This window comes from Phaseolus vulgaris, chromosome 5, assembly GCF_051622355.1.
Source record: "Phaseolus vulgaris cultivar YP4 chromosome 5, ASM5162235v1, whole genome shotgun sequence".
In the NCBI taxonomy this organism is placed as follows: domain Eukaryota; kingdom Viridiplantae; phylum Streptophyta; class Magnoliopsida; order Fabales; family Fabaceae; genus Phaseolus; species Phaseolus vulgaris.
Genome location: NC_143502.1, coordinates 43147116 through 43162239, shown reverse-complemented (window position 1 = coordinate 43162239; position 15124 = coordinate 43147116). Strand labels below are relative to the sequence as shown.

At 35.2% G+C, this 15124-nt stretch overlaps 2 protein-coding genes across 8 annotated transcripts; one reads left to right on the top strand and one right to left on the bottom strand.

Annotated features, from left to right (window-relative positions):
• The first annotated feature begins 7630 nt into the window (after positions 1 to 7630).
• On the top strand, positions 7631 to 12370 carry LOC137836035 (diphthamide synthesis DPH2 family protein). Of its 7 annotated transcripts, none has more exons than XM_068644844.2 (10): positions 7631 to 7992; positions 8184 to 8407; positions 8731 to 8839; positions 9123 to 9459; positions 10219 to 10288; positions 10377 to 10444; positions 10865 to 10980; positions 11059 to 11165; positions 11325 to 11464; positions 11864 to 12370. In XM_068644844.2, the coding sequence occupies exons 1-10, from the start codon at positions 7912 to 7914 to the stop codon at positions 12103 to 12105; spliced, it is 1494 nt and encodes a 497-aa protein (XP_068500945.2). In that variant the 5' UTR covers positions 7631 to 7911; the 3' UTR covers positions 12106 to 12370. The 7 variants fall into 7 exon arrangements, with proteins under 7 accessions (XP_068500945.2, XP_068500944.2, XP_090158600.1 ...); XM_068644843.2 differs by having other exon boundaries at positions 11852 to 12370; XM_090302474.1 differs by having other exon boundaries at positions 7659 to 7992; positions 8731 to 8798; positions 11852 to 12370.
• Positions 12371 to 13657: 1287 nt separating this feature from the next.
• Positions 13658 to 14692, bottom strand: LOC137836036 (cytochrome P450 family protein). Its single transcript, XM_068644845.2, has 2 exons — positions 14193 to 14692; positions 13658 to 13976 (listed from the first exon to the last, which is right to left on the bottom strand). Exons 1-2 carry the CDS (start codon positions 14341 to 14343, stop codon positions 13765 to 13767), a joined length of 363 nt encoding a protein of 120 aa, XP_068500946.1. The 5' UTR covers positions 14344 to 14692; the 3' UTR covers positions 13658 to 13764.
• Positions 14693 to 15124: the final 432 nt, after the last annotated feature.

The following is a 15124-nucleotide window of genomic DNA, read 5'->3' as shown; positions in this document are numbered from 1 at the left end:
GTTTTCCGAAAACAAAACGTTCTGGCTTTTCTTTCTCTTATCTTCTTTTTGTGATTCGTTTATGGACGTGCCTCCTTGCCTGGGTGCAAACAACACACGGAAGTGATTGCATGAATTCTTTTCAGCGCAATACGGATCCAGAATAAAATTGCAGAAATTAGACCAGAATTTCACAAGTTTCGGTAGAGAATAGCCTTGGTTTGCACAAAATTTCTGAAAAATTCTCCCGGAATAGTTTTTTCTTGAAATTCCACCCAAGAATCTCCCTTGAATTTGGGACAAAACGCGACAAATTTCAGGTCAAACAAATGAGTATTCACCAACAAAAAAAATCAAACAGTTTCACACACAAACGAACCTCCCTTTCAGCTCTGGCAATGACGAATAAAAAATTTATTGTCAATCTTGTGGGACGAATCTGGGGCTCAAACCTCAGCCAAAACTCAATAGACACAGTGACGAATGTCTAGTAAAAATTTCAGACCAAAATACCCAAGGAGTAAGGTGTAGTAAGTCCCAGACCCAAAGTGAACAAAACCGGTTTTCCGAAAACAAAACGTTCTGGCTTTTCTTTCTCTTATCTTCTTTTTGTGATTCGTTTATGGACGTGCCTCCTTGCCTGGGTGCAAACAATACACGGAAGTGCTTGCGTGAATTCTTTTCAGCGCAATACGGATCCAGAATAAAATTGCAGAAATTAGACCAGAATTTCACAAGTTTCGGTAGAGAATAGCCTTGGTTTGCACAAAATTTCTGAAAAATTCTCCCGGAATAGTTTTTTCTTGAAATTCCACCCAAGAATCTCCCTTGAATTTGGGACAAAACGCGACAAATTTCAGGTCAAACGAATGAGTATTCACCAACAAAAAAAATCAAATAGTTTCACACACAAACGAACCTCCCTTTCAGCTCTGGCAATGACGAATAAAAAATTTATTGTCAATCTTGTGGGACGAATCTGGGGCTCAAACCTTTGCCAAAACTCAATAGACACAGTGACGAATGTCTAGTAAAAATTTCAGACCAAAATACCCAAGGAGTAAGGTGTAGTAAGTCCCAGACCCAAAGTGAACAAAACCGGTTTTCCGAAAACAAAACGTTCTGGCTTTTCTTTCTCTTATCTTCTTTTTGTGATTCGTTTATAGACGTGCCTCCTTGCCTGGGTGCAAACAACACACGGAAGTGCTTGCGTGAATTCTTTTCAGCGCAATACGGATCCAGAATAAAATTGCAGAAATTAGACCAGAATTTCACAAGTTTCGGTAGAGAATAGCCTTGGTTTGCACAAAATTTCTGAAAAATTCTCCCAGAATAGTTTTTTCTTGAAATTCCACCCAAGAATCTCCCTTGAATTTGGGACAAAACGCGACAAATTTCAGGTCAAACGGATGAGTATTCACCCACGAAAAAAATGAAACAGTTTCACAAACAAACAAACCTTCCTTTCAACCCTAGCAGTGACGAATAAAAAATTTATTGCCAATCTTGTGGGACGAATCTAGTGCTCAAACCTCAACCAAAACTCAATAGACACAGTGACGAATGTGTGGTAAAAATTTCAGACCAAAATACCCAAGGAGTAAGGCATAGTAAGTCCCAGACCGAGAGTGAACAAATCCGGTTTTCCGAAAATAAAACGTCCTTGCTTTTCTTCACCGTATCTTTTTTTGTGATTCGTTTATGGACGTGCCTCATTGCCTGGGTGCAAACAACATACGGAAGTGCTTGCGTGAATTCTTTTCAGCGCAATACGGACCCAGAATGTAATTGCAGAAATTAGGCCGGAATTTCACAAGTTTTGGTAGGGGATATAGCCTTGGTTTGCACAAAATTTCTAAAAAATTCTCCCGGAATAGTTTTTTCCTGAAATTTCACCCAAGAATCTCCACTGAATTTGCGGCAAAACGCGACAAATTTCAGGGCAAACGGATGTGTATTCACTCACGAAAAAAATCAAACAGTTTCACAAAGAAACGAACCTTCCTTTCAGCCCTGGCAGTGACGAATAAAAAATTTATTGTCAATCTTGGGAGACAAATTTGGGGCTCAAACCTCAGCCAAAACTCAATAGACACAGTGACGAGTGTCTGGTAAAAATTTCAGACCAAAATAACCAAGGAGTAAGGCGTATTAAGTCCCAGACCGAGAGTGAACAAGACCGGTTTTCCGAAGACAAAACGTCCTGGATTTTCTTCCCCATATCTTCTTTTTGTGATTCGTTTATGGACGTGTCTCCTTGCCTAGGTGCAAACAACAAACGGAAGTGCTTGCGTTAATTCTTTTCAACGCAATACGGACCCATAATGAAATTGCATATATAAGCCGAAATTTCACAAGTTTCGATAGAGGATAGCCTTGGTTTGCACAAAATTTCTGAAAAATTATCCCAGAATAGTTTTTTCCTTAAATTCCGCCCAAGAATCTCCACTGAATTTGGGACAAAATGCGACAAATTTAAGGTCAAACGGATGAGTATTCAGCCACCAAAAAAATCAAACAGTTTCACACACAAACGAATCTTCCTTTTTAGCCCTGGCAGTGACGAATAAAAAATTTATTGCCAATCTTGTGGGAAGAATTTGGGGCTCAAACCTCAGCCAAAACTCAATAGACACAGTGAGGAATGTCTGGTAAAAATTTCAAACCAAAATACCCAATGAGTAAGGCGTAGTAAGTCCCAGACCGAGAGTGAACAAAATCGATTTTTCGAAAAAAAAACGTCCTGGCTTTTCTTCCCCGTATCTTCTTTTTGTGTTTCGTTTATGGACGTGCCTCCTTGCCTGGGTGCAAACAACATACGGAAGTGCTTGCGTGAATTTTTTTCAGCGCAATACGGACCCATAATGAAATTGTAGAAATTATTCCAGAATTTCACAAGTTTCGGTAGAGGATAGCCTTTGTTTGCACAAGATTTCTGAAAAATTATCCCGCAATAGTTTTTTCCTGAAATTCCAACCAAGAATCTCCACTGAATTTGGGACAAAATGCAATAAATTTCATGTCAAACGGATGAGTATTCACCCACCAAAAAAATGAAACAGTTTCACAAACAAACAAACCTTCCTTTCAGCTCTGGCAGTGACAAATAAAATTTTTATTTCCAATCTTGTGGGACGAATATGGGGCTCAAAACTCAGCAAAAACTCAATAGACACAGTGACGAATGTCTGGTAAAAATTTCAGAACAAAATACCCAAGGAGTAAGGCGTAGTAAGTCCCAGACCGAGAGTGAATAAAACCGGTTTTCCGAAAATAAAACGTCTTGGCTTTTCTTCTCCATATCTTCTTTTTGTGATTCGTTTATGGACGTGCCTCCTTGCCTGGGTGCAAACAACACATGGAAGTGCTTGCGTGAATTCTTTTCAGCGCAATACGGACCTAGAATGTAATTGCAGAAATTAGGCCGGAATTTCACAAGTTTCGGTAGAGGATAGCCTTGGTTTGCACAAAATTTCTGAAAAATTCTCCCGGAATAGTTTTTTCCTGAAATTCCACCCAATAATCTCCACTGAATTTGGGACAAAACGCAACAAATTTCAGGTCAAACGGATGAGTATTCACCCACGAAAAAAGTCAAACAATTTTACACACAAACGAACCTTCATTTCAGCTCTGGCAGTGACGAATAAAAAGTTTATTGCAAATCTTGTGTGACGAATCTGGAGCTCAAACCTCAGCCGAAACGCAATAGACACATTGACGAATGTCTGGTAAAAATTTCAGAACAAAATACCCAAGGAGTAAGGCGTAGTAAGTCCAAGACCGAGAGTGAACAAAATCGGTTTTCCGAAAACAAAACGTCCTGACTTTTCTTCCCCGTATCTTCATTTTGTGATTCATTTATGGACGTGCCTCCTTGCCTGGGTGCAAACAACATACGGATGTGCTTGCGTGAATTCTTTTACGCGCAATACGGACCCACAACGAAATTGAAGAAATTAGGCCGAAATTTCACAAGTTTCAGTAGAGGATAGCCTTGGTTTGCACAAAATTTCTGAAAAATTCTGCCGGAATAGTTTTTTCCTGAAATTCCACCCAAGAATCTCCACTGAATTTGGGACAAAATGCGAAAAATTTTAGGTCAAACGAATGAGTATTCACCCACCAAAAAAATCAAACAGTTTCACATACACACGAACCATCCTTTCAACCCTGACAGTGACAAATAAAAAATTTATTGCATATCTTTTGGGACGAATCTAGGGCTCAAACCTCAGCCAAAACTCAATAGACACAGTGAAGAATGTCTGATAATAATTTCAGACCAAAATACCCAAGGAGTAAGGCGTAGTAAGTCCCAGACCGAGAGTGAACAAATCCGGTTTTCCGAAAACAAAACGTCCTGCCTTTTCTTCCCCGTATCTTCTTTTTGTGATTCGTTTATGGACGTGCCTCCTTGCCTGGGTGCAAAAAACACACGGAAGTACTTGCGTGAATTCTTTTCAGCGCAATACGGACCCAGAATGAAATTGCAGAAATTAGGCCGGAATTTCACAAGTTTCGGTAGAGGATAGCCTTGGTTTGCACAAAATTTCTGAAAAATTCTCCCGAAATTTTTTTTTCATGAAATTTCAATCATGAATCTCCACTTAATTTGGGACAAAACGCGACAAATTTTAGGTTATGCGGATGAGTATTCACCCACGAAAAAAATCAAAAAGTTTCACAAACAAACAAACCTTCCTTTCAGCCCTGACAGTGACGAATAAAAAATTTATTGTCAATCTTGTGGGACGAATCTGGGGCTCAAACCTCAGCCAAAACTCAATAGACACAGTGACGAATGTCTGGTAAAAATTTCAGACCAAAATACCCAAGGAGTAAGGCGTAGTAAGTCCCAGACCGAGAGTGAACAAAACCGATTTTCCGAAAACAAAACATCCTGACTTTTCTTCCTCGTATCTTCTTTTTGTGATTCCTTTATGGACGTGCCTCCTTGCCTGGGTGCAAATAATACACGGAAGTGCTTGCGTGAATTCTTTTCAGCGCAATACGGACCCAGAATGAAATTGCAGAAATTAGGCCGGAATTTCACAAGTTTCGGTAGAGGATAGCCTTGGTTTGCACAAAATTTCTAAAAAATTCTCCCAGAATAGTTTTTTCCTGAAATTCCACCCAAGAATCTCCATTGAATTTGTGACAAAACGCGACAAATTTCAGGTCAAACGGATGAGTATTCACCCACGAAAAAATCAAACAGTTTCACACACAAACGAACCTTCGTTTCAGCCCTTGCAGTGACGAATAAAAAATTTATTGTCAATCTTGTGGGACGAATTTGGGGCTCAAACCTCCTCAGCCAATACTCAATAGACACAGTGACGAATGTCTGGTAAAAATTTCATAACAAAATACCCAAGGAATAAGGCGTAGTAAGTCCCAGACCGAGAGTGAACAAAATCAGTTTTCCGAAAACAAAACGTCCTGGCTTTTCTTCCCTGTATCTTCTTTTTGTGATTCTTTTATGGACGTGCCTCCTTGCCTGGGTGAAAACAACACACGGAAGTGTTTGCGTGAATTCTTTTCAGCGCAATACGGACCCATAATGAAATTGCAGAAATTAGGTCGTAATTTCACAAGTTTCGGTAGAGGATAGCCTTGGTTTGGACAAAATTTCTGAAAAATTCTCCCGAAATAGTTTTTTCTTGAAATTCCACCCAAGAATCTCCACTGAATTTGGGACAAAACGCGACAAATTTCAGGTCAAACGGATGAGTATTCACCCACGAAAAAAATCAAACAGTTTCACTCACAAACGAACCTTCATTTTAGCTCTGGCAGTGACGAATAAAAAATTTATTGCAAATCTTGTGTGACGAATCTGGGGCTCAAACCTCAGCCAAAACGCAATAGACACAGTGACAAATGTCTGGTAAAAATTTCAGACCAAAATACCCAAGGAGTAAGGCGTAGTAAGTCCCAGACCGAGAGTGAACAAAACCGGTTTTCCGAAAACAAAACATCCTGACTTTTCTTCCCCGTATCTTCTTTTTGTGATTCGTTTATGGACGTGCCTCCTTGCCTGGGTGCAAACAACATACGAAAGTGATTGTGTGAATTTTTTTCAGTGCAATACGGACCCAGAATGAAATTGCAGAAATTAGGCTGGAATTTCACAAGTTTCGGTAGAGGATAGCCTTGGTTTGCACAAAATTTCTGAAAAATTCTCCCATAATAGTTTTTTTATTGTAATTTCATGTCAGAATCTTGACTGAATTTAGGACAAAACGCGACAAAATTCAGGTCCAACGGATGAGTATTCATCCAAGAAAAAATCAAACAGTTTCACACAGACGAACTTTCCTTTCAGCCCAGGCAGTGATGAATAAAAAAATTATTTTGAATCTTATGGGACGAATTTGGGTCTTAGATCTCAGCCAAAACTGAATAGACGCAATGACGAATTTCTGGTAAAAATTTCAAACCAAAATACCCAAGGAGTAAGGCGTTGTAAGTCCCAGACCGAGAGTGAACAAAATTGGTTTTCCAAAAACAAAAGGTCTCAACTTTTCTTTCTCGTATCTTCTTTTTGTGATTTGTTTATGGACGTGCCTCCTTACCTGAGAGCAAACAACATATGAAAGTACTTGTGTGAGTTTTTTCAATGCAATACGAATCCAGAATAAAATTGCAGAAAGTAAGGCGAAATTTCACAAGTTTTGGTCTTGGTTTGCACAAAATTTTTGAAAAGTTCTCATGGAATAGTTTTTTCCTAAAATTTCACATAAGAATCTTGATTGAATTTTGGACAAAACACGACAAATTTCAGATCAAACGGATGAGTATTCAACCAGATAAAAAATCAAACAGTTTCACACACAAACGAACATTTATTTGTTAGTCATGTTTACTATATCCATTGGTCAGTGTAATATATTTAATAAAATATAAATATTTTCAAAATTAAACTTTAATCGGAAAATAATAGAAACTATACTTATGTGTTATGTAATATAGCCATATGTTACATTGTATAAATTTTGTACTTTCTTTAACTATAAAATAATATGTGATAAGAGAAATTAGGAAACAAAATAAATGTATGTTCTTATTATTATGTATGAATCATCCATTTAACATATTATTCAAAATTTTCATAAATTCATAATAAAAATAATACCTATGTATTTTTTTTTATAAAAGTTATTCGAATATTCATAAACTTCTATATTTAGTGTGTTTATTTATTATGTTTGATAAATAAGATTACCAAACATGACTTCTTTTATAATTTTACTATATTATTTTTATTACCTATTCTTACTTTGTAATTTATTAGTTTATTTTATTGTTTATTTCGTTAACCATGGTTTTACTAAATTAAATAGAATTAATGATTAATAATAAAAACTAAAAATCATCTGATAAAAAATCAAAGAACTAAAATAATATTTTATTAACTTTTTTCATTTGGTAAAAATATTATATTTTATTAACTAACATCATATTTAAAATTAAAAAATATATTGATGGAAAAATCAAAATAAAAAAAATTATGTAGTACATGAAACCAAAAAATAAAGTTTAGGAGACACTTAATTTAGCATATTAGTATAGAATAATATATGTAATAAAAATTACTTTCGTTTTTAAAACTCCTTTTTAGAAGGATAATTCTAAAATAGTTATTATTCTTAAATTCTTAAAATTCAGAAGCTAAATCAATCAAATCTATTGAGTGTGCCCTAAGTACAGTAAAACTGAATAGATTCAGAAACGCCGGCGGAGAGCAGCACGACGCCGTTTAAGAGCTGCGTCTCCAATAGTAGCGAGTGCGTTCAGATTTAGGGTTTAGGGTTTCAAATTTTTACATGTATTTTCAAATTCTTCTGGGTTATCTAAATGTGATTAACAGGGGCGCCGTAGAAAGAAAAAAAGTTGATTTTGTTTCACTGTTTGTGACCTTTGGTGATGGATTTTGAATCAAATTATGATATTGCTGCCTCTGCTCAATTCATTCATACTCACAACTTCACCAGAGTTGCCTTACAAGTAAGTTCACTTTCACCTTTCCCTCAAACTCATCAATGCCTGAGCAAAACACTAGCTATTGAAGTACTTGTCTTTATTAACACTACCTTCAAGCCCAGTATAAATTTTGAATATTTAAGGTCTCCTTGTAGATGGGAGTTATTATTACTATACTTTGCTCAATTGCAAGGATATTCTTGTGTGAATTTCAGTTTCCTGATAATCTTCTAAAAGATTCAACAAGAGTGGTCACTGCTCTGCGCAAGAGACTTCAATCATTGAAGGAAATTGATGCCACAGAAAGTGGGCACGAGACAGATGTAGGATTGTTTGTGATGGCAGACACGGCGTATGGCAGTTGTTGTGTTGATGAAGTTGGAGCATCACACATTAATGCTGATTGTGTCATACATTATGGACATACATGTTTTAGTCCGTGAGTACTTCCAAAACATTGTTTAAGTCTTTAATTTGAGCTTATTTTATAAATCATGTGTCTTTTTTCTCGTATCTGATTGTAGAGTGTAGAGATGCATTTGAAATAACTATATCCATCTGTGTATGATACTGCCCAATTACTTATGCTGTTGGTTCATAACCTTAGTTTCCTTTAGATTCCATTCCTTCTTTCTGCACTTCAACTTGATGTAATTATAGTGTCTATGGTACCACTAGGTTGCTCAGTTTAATTCTTTATCTTAGTTAAGGGTTGAGATTCTAATTCTTATGCTTCTATTGGATCCTCTTTTCTCTGTTCAGGACAACAACTCTGCCATCCTTTTTTGTTTTTGGGAAGGCTTCCATTTGCATAGCTGATTGCGTTGAAAGTATGTCAAAATATGCTCTGACAAATAGTAAGCCTATCATGGTATAACTATTTATTTAATCATTCCTGGATTTATATTTATATAAATTAACTGAATTTTGTAGTGTATGTGAAATAATGTAGCTGCTGTTATCCTCTGGTGATAATTGTTAAGACTATAAACTGGACTTCACATCTTTATGAAGTTTTTTTGGGATGACTTACATTGCTTTGTATGAATTGCTAATTTTTCCAGCTTCTCTGCCATATATAAGAGAAGTTTATGGGTATTTTTCTACAATATAAGTTTCTGACATTTAGTGTTTCATGGACCATCTGCTTCCAGGTCGTTTTTGGGCTGGAATATGCACATTCAATGCAACAACTTAAAGAAGCACTGTTAGAATCATCAGTGTCATGCAGGTTTGACCCTAAGCCAGACGTTCACTTTGCTGATTTTCCATCTTCAGTTATGTTTCCATCAAAAGATATCAAAAAGATAAAAGGGCTCCAAGAACCAGCTAGTGGTTGCAATGACGAAAATGGAACTACATATAGCATTGGGGGATTGACTTGGAAATTACCTGAGGGACAAAGCATGGATGACTACTTGCTCTTTTGGATTGGACTTGATGATTCAGCTTTTGCTAATGTTGTGCTCACATTCAATACTTGTGAAATAGGTTGGCAGTTTCCTGTCCTTTAAGAAATTTGTCATGTGCATCTGTATTTTTCTTTATATGCTACAACATCTCTATGTTTCATTTGCATAAAAAAGCTTACCTTTCTCATGCAACCTGTATTTCCTTGCATAAATTGCTTATATTGATCATTGTTGTTAAGATCACAATTAAAATCATGAAATTGTCTGATTCTGCAACTTATGTAGCCAAATGTGAGCAGGATAGGTAGCAAGGTTTGTGATTTCGTGAGATTCATGATCTTGCGCTTTATAGTTGTAATGAAAAACTTATCTGACCTATTATGAGTGGTTTCGGATTTTGAGCTTATGAATTTTCAGTTCTAGTTCAATGATGTGATTGGAGGTTATTTTCCTTGCTTTTATCACTTTCTACACATATGCATATGTTAAGTATAATTTTGCATGGTTCCTACCATCCCCACCTGAACCTAATTAAGATCTCAGTTTTGACAACATAGATGTCAATTTCTCCATTTAATTTTGGCTCCTTATGTTATCCTTTATCATGAAATGGCATGAGGAAAGTAGTTAGTATATACATATGTCATGTGTTGTACGGCATCTCTAACAAAAGTGTATATTTTGGGAAGCTAATCTCCCTGAAGTTATTACGCTGTTTTAATTTTTCTGTATACCTATATAACATGTATATGTAATGAAAAAGCTTCTCAACTTATTTTTTACTTTAGGTTCTTTGCTGAATCATGATTTTAATTATTATGGTTTCTGTTGGTTTTAGTCAGATATGATGCAAATGAAAATCAAATGGTGACAGACTTGTTTCAACAAAGGAGGATTCTTAAACGTAGGTATGTATCCCAATATAAACGCACTACTCTGTCTTGTGTAAGCCATGTTATATCTTCAAATTACTAAGATAGGGTGATGACTATGCAGATATTACCTTGTGGAGAGAGCTAAGGATGCTAATATTGTTGGAATTTTAGTTGGAACTCTTGGTGTTGGTATGTTATCTTGTCAATTTTTTTGTGTGCCTATTATTATTACTAAAGTAACATGTGCATATACAGAATTATATTGTCACATGCCTTGTGAAGCATTATAACGTTGCAAACTTCCTAAAAACATTTTATTTGAATACTGTTGTCTAGTAAGGAAGGAAATCAAGAGTGAATCCTTAATGTTACTAACCTTGAATGAGATGTGAAGAATACTTTCCTGACTTGAGGAACATTATTATGTCAGACATCATTTGATTATTGTCTATGATTACAGAATGCATACGTGAATGATTCACAGTCTTAATCATGGATTAGGTAGCTGTAAGAAATGTGGAAACTATCTCAAATGAGAGTAAATGTTATATATTCTTGTTTTTTTCAATAGAAGTGGGATTTAATTTGACATATTGCGTACTGATGCAGCTGGTTATCTTCACATAATCAATCAAATGAAGGAGCTCATAACTGCAGCAGGCAAGAAGGCCTATACTTTGGTTATGGGAAGACCGAACCCAGCTAAACTTGCTAACTTTCCTGAGGTGAAATTTATTACATCCTTAGTATATTATTTCAGTCTGCCTTCATGTAAAACCTTTCTTACAGTTTGATTTCATCAGTGTGATGTTTTTCTGTACGTTTCTTGTGCCCAAACTGCTCTACTGGATAGCAAAGAGTATCTAGCTCCAGTTATTACTCCCTTCGAAGCAATGATTGCTTTCAATAGGTACACTATCATGGTTAAACATACTTTTTATTTTAAAAATGTCTCTCTGATAGTTTTCATATGGATTGCTAATAGTTTTGTGTAGCCTCTCTATGTTTTGTTTGTTCTAAATCCTTGACTGAGTTGATTTCTGATTTGACCATATTAATCTGTTTCCAGGGGAAGCCAGTGGACAGGAGCATATGTAATGGAATTTCGAGATCTAATTAATTTGCCTCAAATGGAAGTTGGAGACCAAGAGGAAGAAGCGCGGTTTTCATTCTTGAAGGGTGGATACATTGAAGATTTTGAAAACCAAGGTAGTTTTTATTCCTTGCTTCTATGCTTGCAACTGAATGATTACTTTTATTGATTTTTTTGAAGAAACAAAACCGACCTTCATAATTTAGTGATAATAATTAGTGAAGCTGTGTTGTTGTTAATCACATTGTATCATGTAAAAGAAAAATTCCCTTGAAGAAATGCAGTTATATTAGAACACTTAATCATCATGAGCTTGTTGTTTCATGGAATACAAAATTCCGGTTAACATAACCCATAAATTGACACAGTTACTACTACTTATAATGTTCAAACCCATTTTACCACCAACCTTGAAACTTAATGCTGGTAGTGATTCAGTTGAGTTACCAAATAAGATCATAAATAATAATTTATTTTCTAATGAAAGTCTGTATTTTTATCAGAAAATTTATCAGAAAATGTTGGGGAAGAAAGAGAAGTCCTTGCTTTGGTAAATGCAACAGAGAAGGCACTGCAGTTGCGGAATAACTCTAATGCTCTAATGAAAGGAAATGCTAGATCAGGAGCAGAGTTTTTAGCAAATCGATCTTATCAGGGGCTGAATATGCCCAGTGATAATGCCTCCCCAGAGCCATACCTCATAGGAAGAAGAGGAAGAGCATCAGGGTATGAGGATGAGAAGAACAAACAGACATAAACTGAGATTTTTTGCTTTAGATTAACAAGTATTTGGTTCTTGTCTCTAGAAGCATAGTGAAAAAGCATAGTGAATAGTGAGTGGAGCAGGTCATTGGTTGGTGAGTTTGGCAAGCAAGCCTACTCCATGGTACGATGGAAATTGCAGGTGTCCTTTTCACCTTTGTCATTCTTGGATATGTTAAATTTGTCTGTCTTCCTTTTTGTCTAACTGTTCTGGAATCATATAGAAATATTATTTTATTATGCCACTTGTTATTCTTTTATATCATTATCTTTTCATTGATATCTTCAATGAATTTTATTTGAATTTTGTGAGAACTTGAACAAGTCAAGAAGTTAGACAAAATCAAAGTCTAAAATGTGAGCTAGTGATAAATTTTAGGAACTATTCACTGATAGAAGTTCATAATCAATTTAATAGCTTTTAGTTTAGTATTCAACTGTGCTGTTATGTGTACACTTCTTAATAAGAAATTCTTGGTCAAACATGTTTGATTTTTCCACTTGTTTGACTCTGAGCATCATCCCTACATTCTCTAAAAGTCAGATTTTGAATGCAAACTAAAACTTGTTTTAGTAACAATTTTCAATTGAAGGTCCTAAAAATAAGTTAAATTAGACTGATTTTATTCTAAACAGTCACAACTTAACTCTCAAATATAACATTTAAGTCAGATTTGTGTGAGAAATATATTCTTTAAGGATTAACTCGGATTTTTAGAAAATCTCTTTTACAGAGTTATTTTTAATCATGATTTCAAAATTAGTTAGTAGACTAAAACTTTTCTTAAGACTTCGACATTAATGACCTCAATATTTTAATATTATTATAGCTATAAAATTGTTTATTTGAACTTAAATAAATTAGTTTTTAAGTCTCTAAAAGACTTTGTCAACAGAGAATAATTCATATGCACTAATGTACTTATGTTAGATATTTTTATACAGGCAATTATAATATTTAGTTTGCTGTCACATCAGTAATGAATATGATGACATGACAAAATAATCAAATCATATTATAGGATTGTATAATATGCATATAAATTAAATAATGTAAATAACCTAATATATAATATTTTATTTTCTTAGTGTAACTAGAATCCAAATAAACCCAACAGCTCTAAATGGATTTCTCAGCTTGTTACATCTCTAGATGTAATATAGAAACCTAAAACATGATTATCTTTAAATTAGTAGCTTTTTCACATGAAATTTTCTTTTAAAAATTAAGTGAATTAATCTTTATTAGATTTTGTATTGTTTACCCTAGATGTGAAAAAAATAACAAGATTTAGAAAACTGTTTCAATGAAGTGGGTGGAAGTGTATTTATTTTGGAAGAAAACAAAACTTTGGCTAATAATAATTTGTATTTGACAATGGGACAAAATCCTGTGGTAATCAATCTACAACCACAAGAAAAGATTACACAGATTTTATATTTATTTAATTTTTGCATTGTATTAACACCCTCCTCACCACAAAATTATATGTGAAAACTTAAAGTGTGATAGACTGAGACAGAACAGAGAAAAAGAGACAGAGACAGAAACAGAGAGAGATTGATGAGTTTTTGTTAAGTTCTTCAGATTCCTTACACAATTGTACAACAATACAGGGTTTGATCTATCTTTGCAGAAAATTGGGTTTCAGTATTAGTAAGAGCACTCGGTTCTGTGCACTCGCTCCCTCAAAATCCCGTTATACAGAGCAACTCTGTTCGCCGGCATTCCAGTACAATCCGAGGTTTCGTCTCTGCAGTTGTTTGATGCTCTCTTTTCCTCTGTTCTTTCTCTTCCTTCCTTCTTCACACTATCTGCAAATTTTACTTTCTTCTTCGTCTTCTTTTTCTCCCGTTTCTTTTCCTCTGCAAACCACGCAACACATTCAAAACACAGCTTAAGCCAACCCAAAGAAAGGGAAAGAGATTGAATGTCATGAAAACAGGAGAGAACAGAGCATCTTGCAGAGGTTATTCGGGAAACAAGTTTCAAAATTTAATGGATTTTGTGTGAAAAGATGATTGCATGCGGAGCTGGTGTACCAGAAAAAACAAAAGGGTAAGCGAATCAAATGGATTTACCTGAATACAAGCAAGAGCGCAAGGTGGGTTTGTTGGAGTGATGAACACGAAAGGAAAGGTTGGACTTTTGCCTGGAGAAAGCAACATAGAGGAGAGTGGTGGAGAGAAGCATGGCAGAGGTGAGAACAAGCCCTTGTGAGATGGAAGCCATGGTGCGTGGTGAGAGAGAAAGGGTTGAAGAAGAAGAGAAATATAAAACGAAAGAAAGAGAGAAAGAGAGAAAGAAAGTGAGAATGGTGAAAGAATGGCAGTGGTTAATTGGTGGTTGGTGATGTGATGTGAGTATCTAGATTTCTGGTTGTTGCGTGTGGCAGTGAAAGAAGTGTTCGGTTTCTTTGGGGTTTTCTTTTTGTATCTGAAATGTGTTATGGTTGGAGTTACAGAGTTTGTGTTTATGCCAAGAGATTTCGAGGAACAAGAATGGATATGAATGGGGTTGCGGTTTGTATCAACCTTTTCAACTTGTATTGTCTTTTCATCTCACGTGGGGTCACATTTAACCATCATCACTTTTTCTTATATAAAGTTTTCATGTATTATTATACAATTTATATATCAAGTAACCATAATTATATGTTAATAAAAAAGTATTATTAAAAAAATATAATATAAAAATTTAAACTAAAATTTATATATTAACAAAAATAGTAAATAAATAGATTATAAAAATAGATTAGATAACTCTACTTCCGGAAGACTTGTGTATTGAAACCCACCGAGTCATGTGCATAATTATCTCAATATCTCATCATCTCATTATGATTTAAAGACTAGATCTTAACCTCCATCAACTCTCACTAACTGAATAATTTTATCTATGTCAGTCTATTATATCAGTAGAGTCAGCATCGTCTCATTCACAGGACAACAACAAAGTCGGACAAAGAAAGTGGTGTTTCCAATAGTGAATGGGTGAGTAATGCATAAGAACC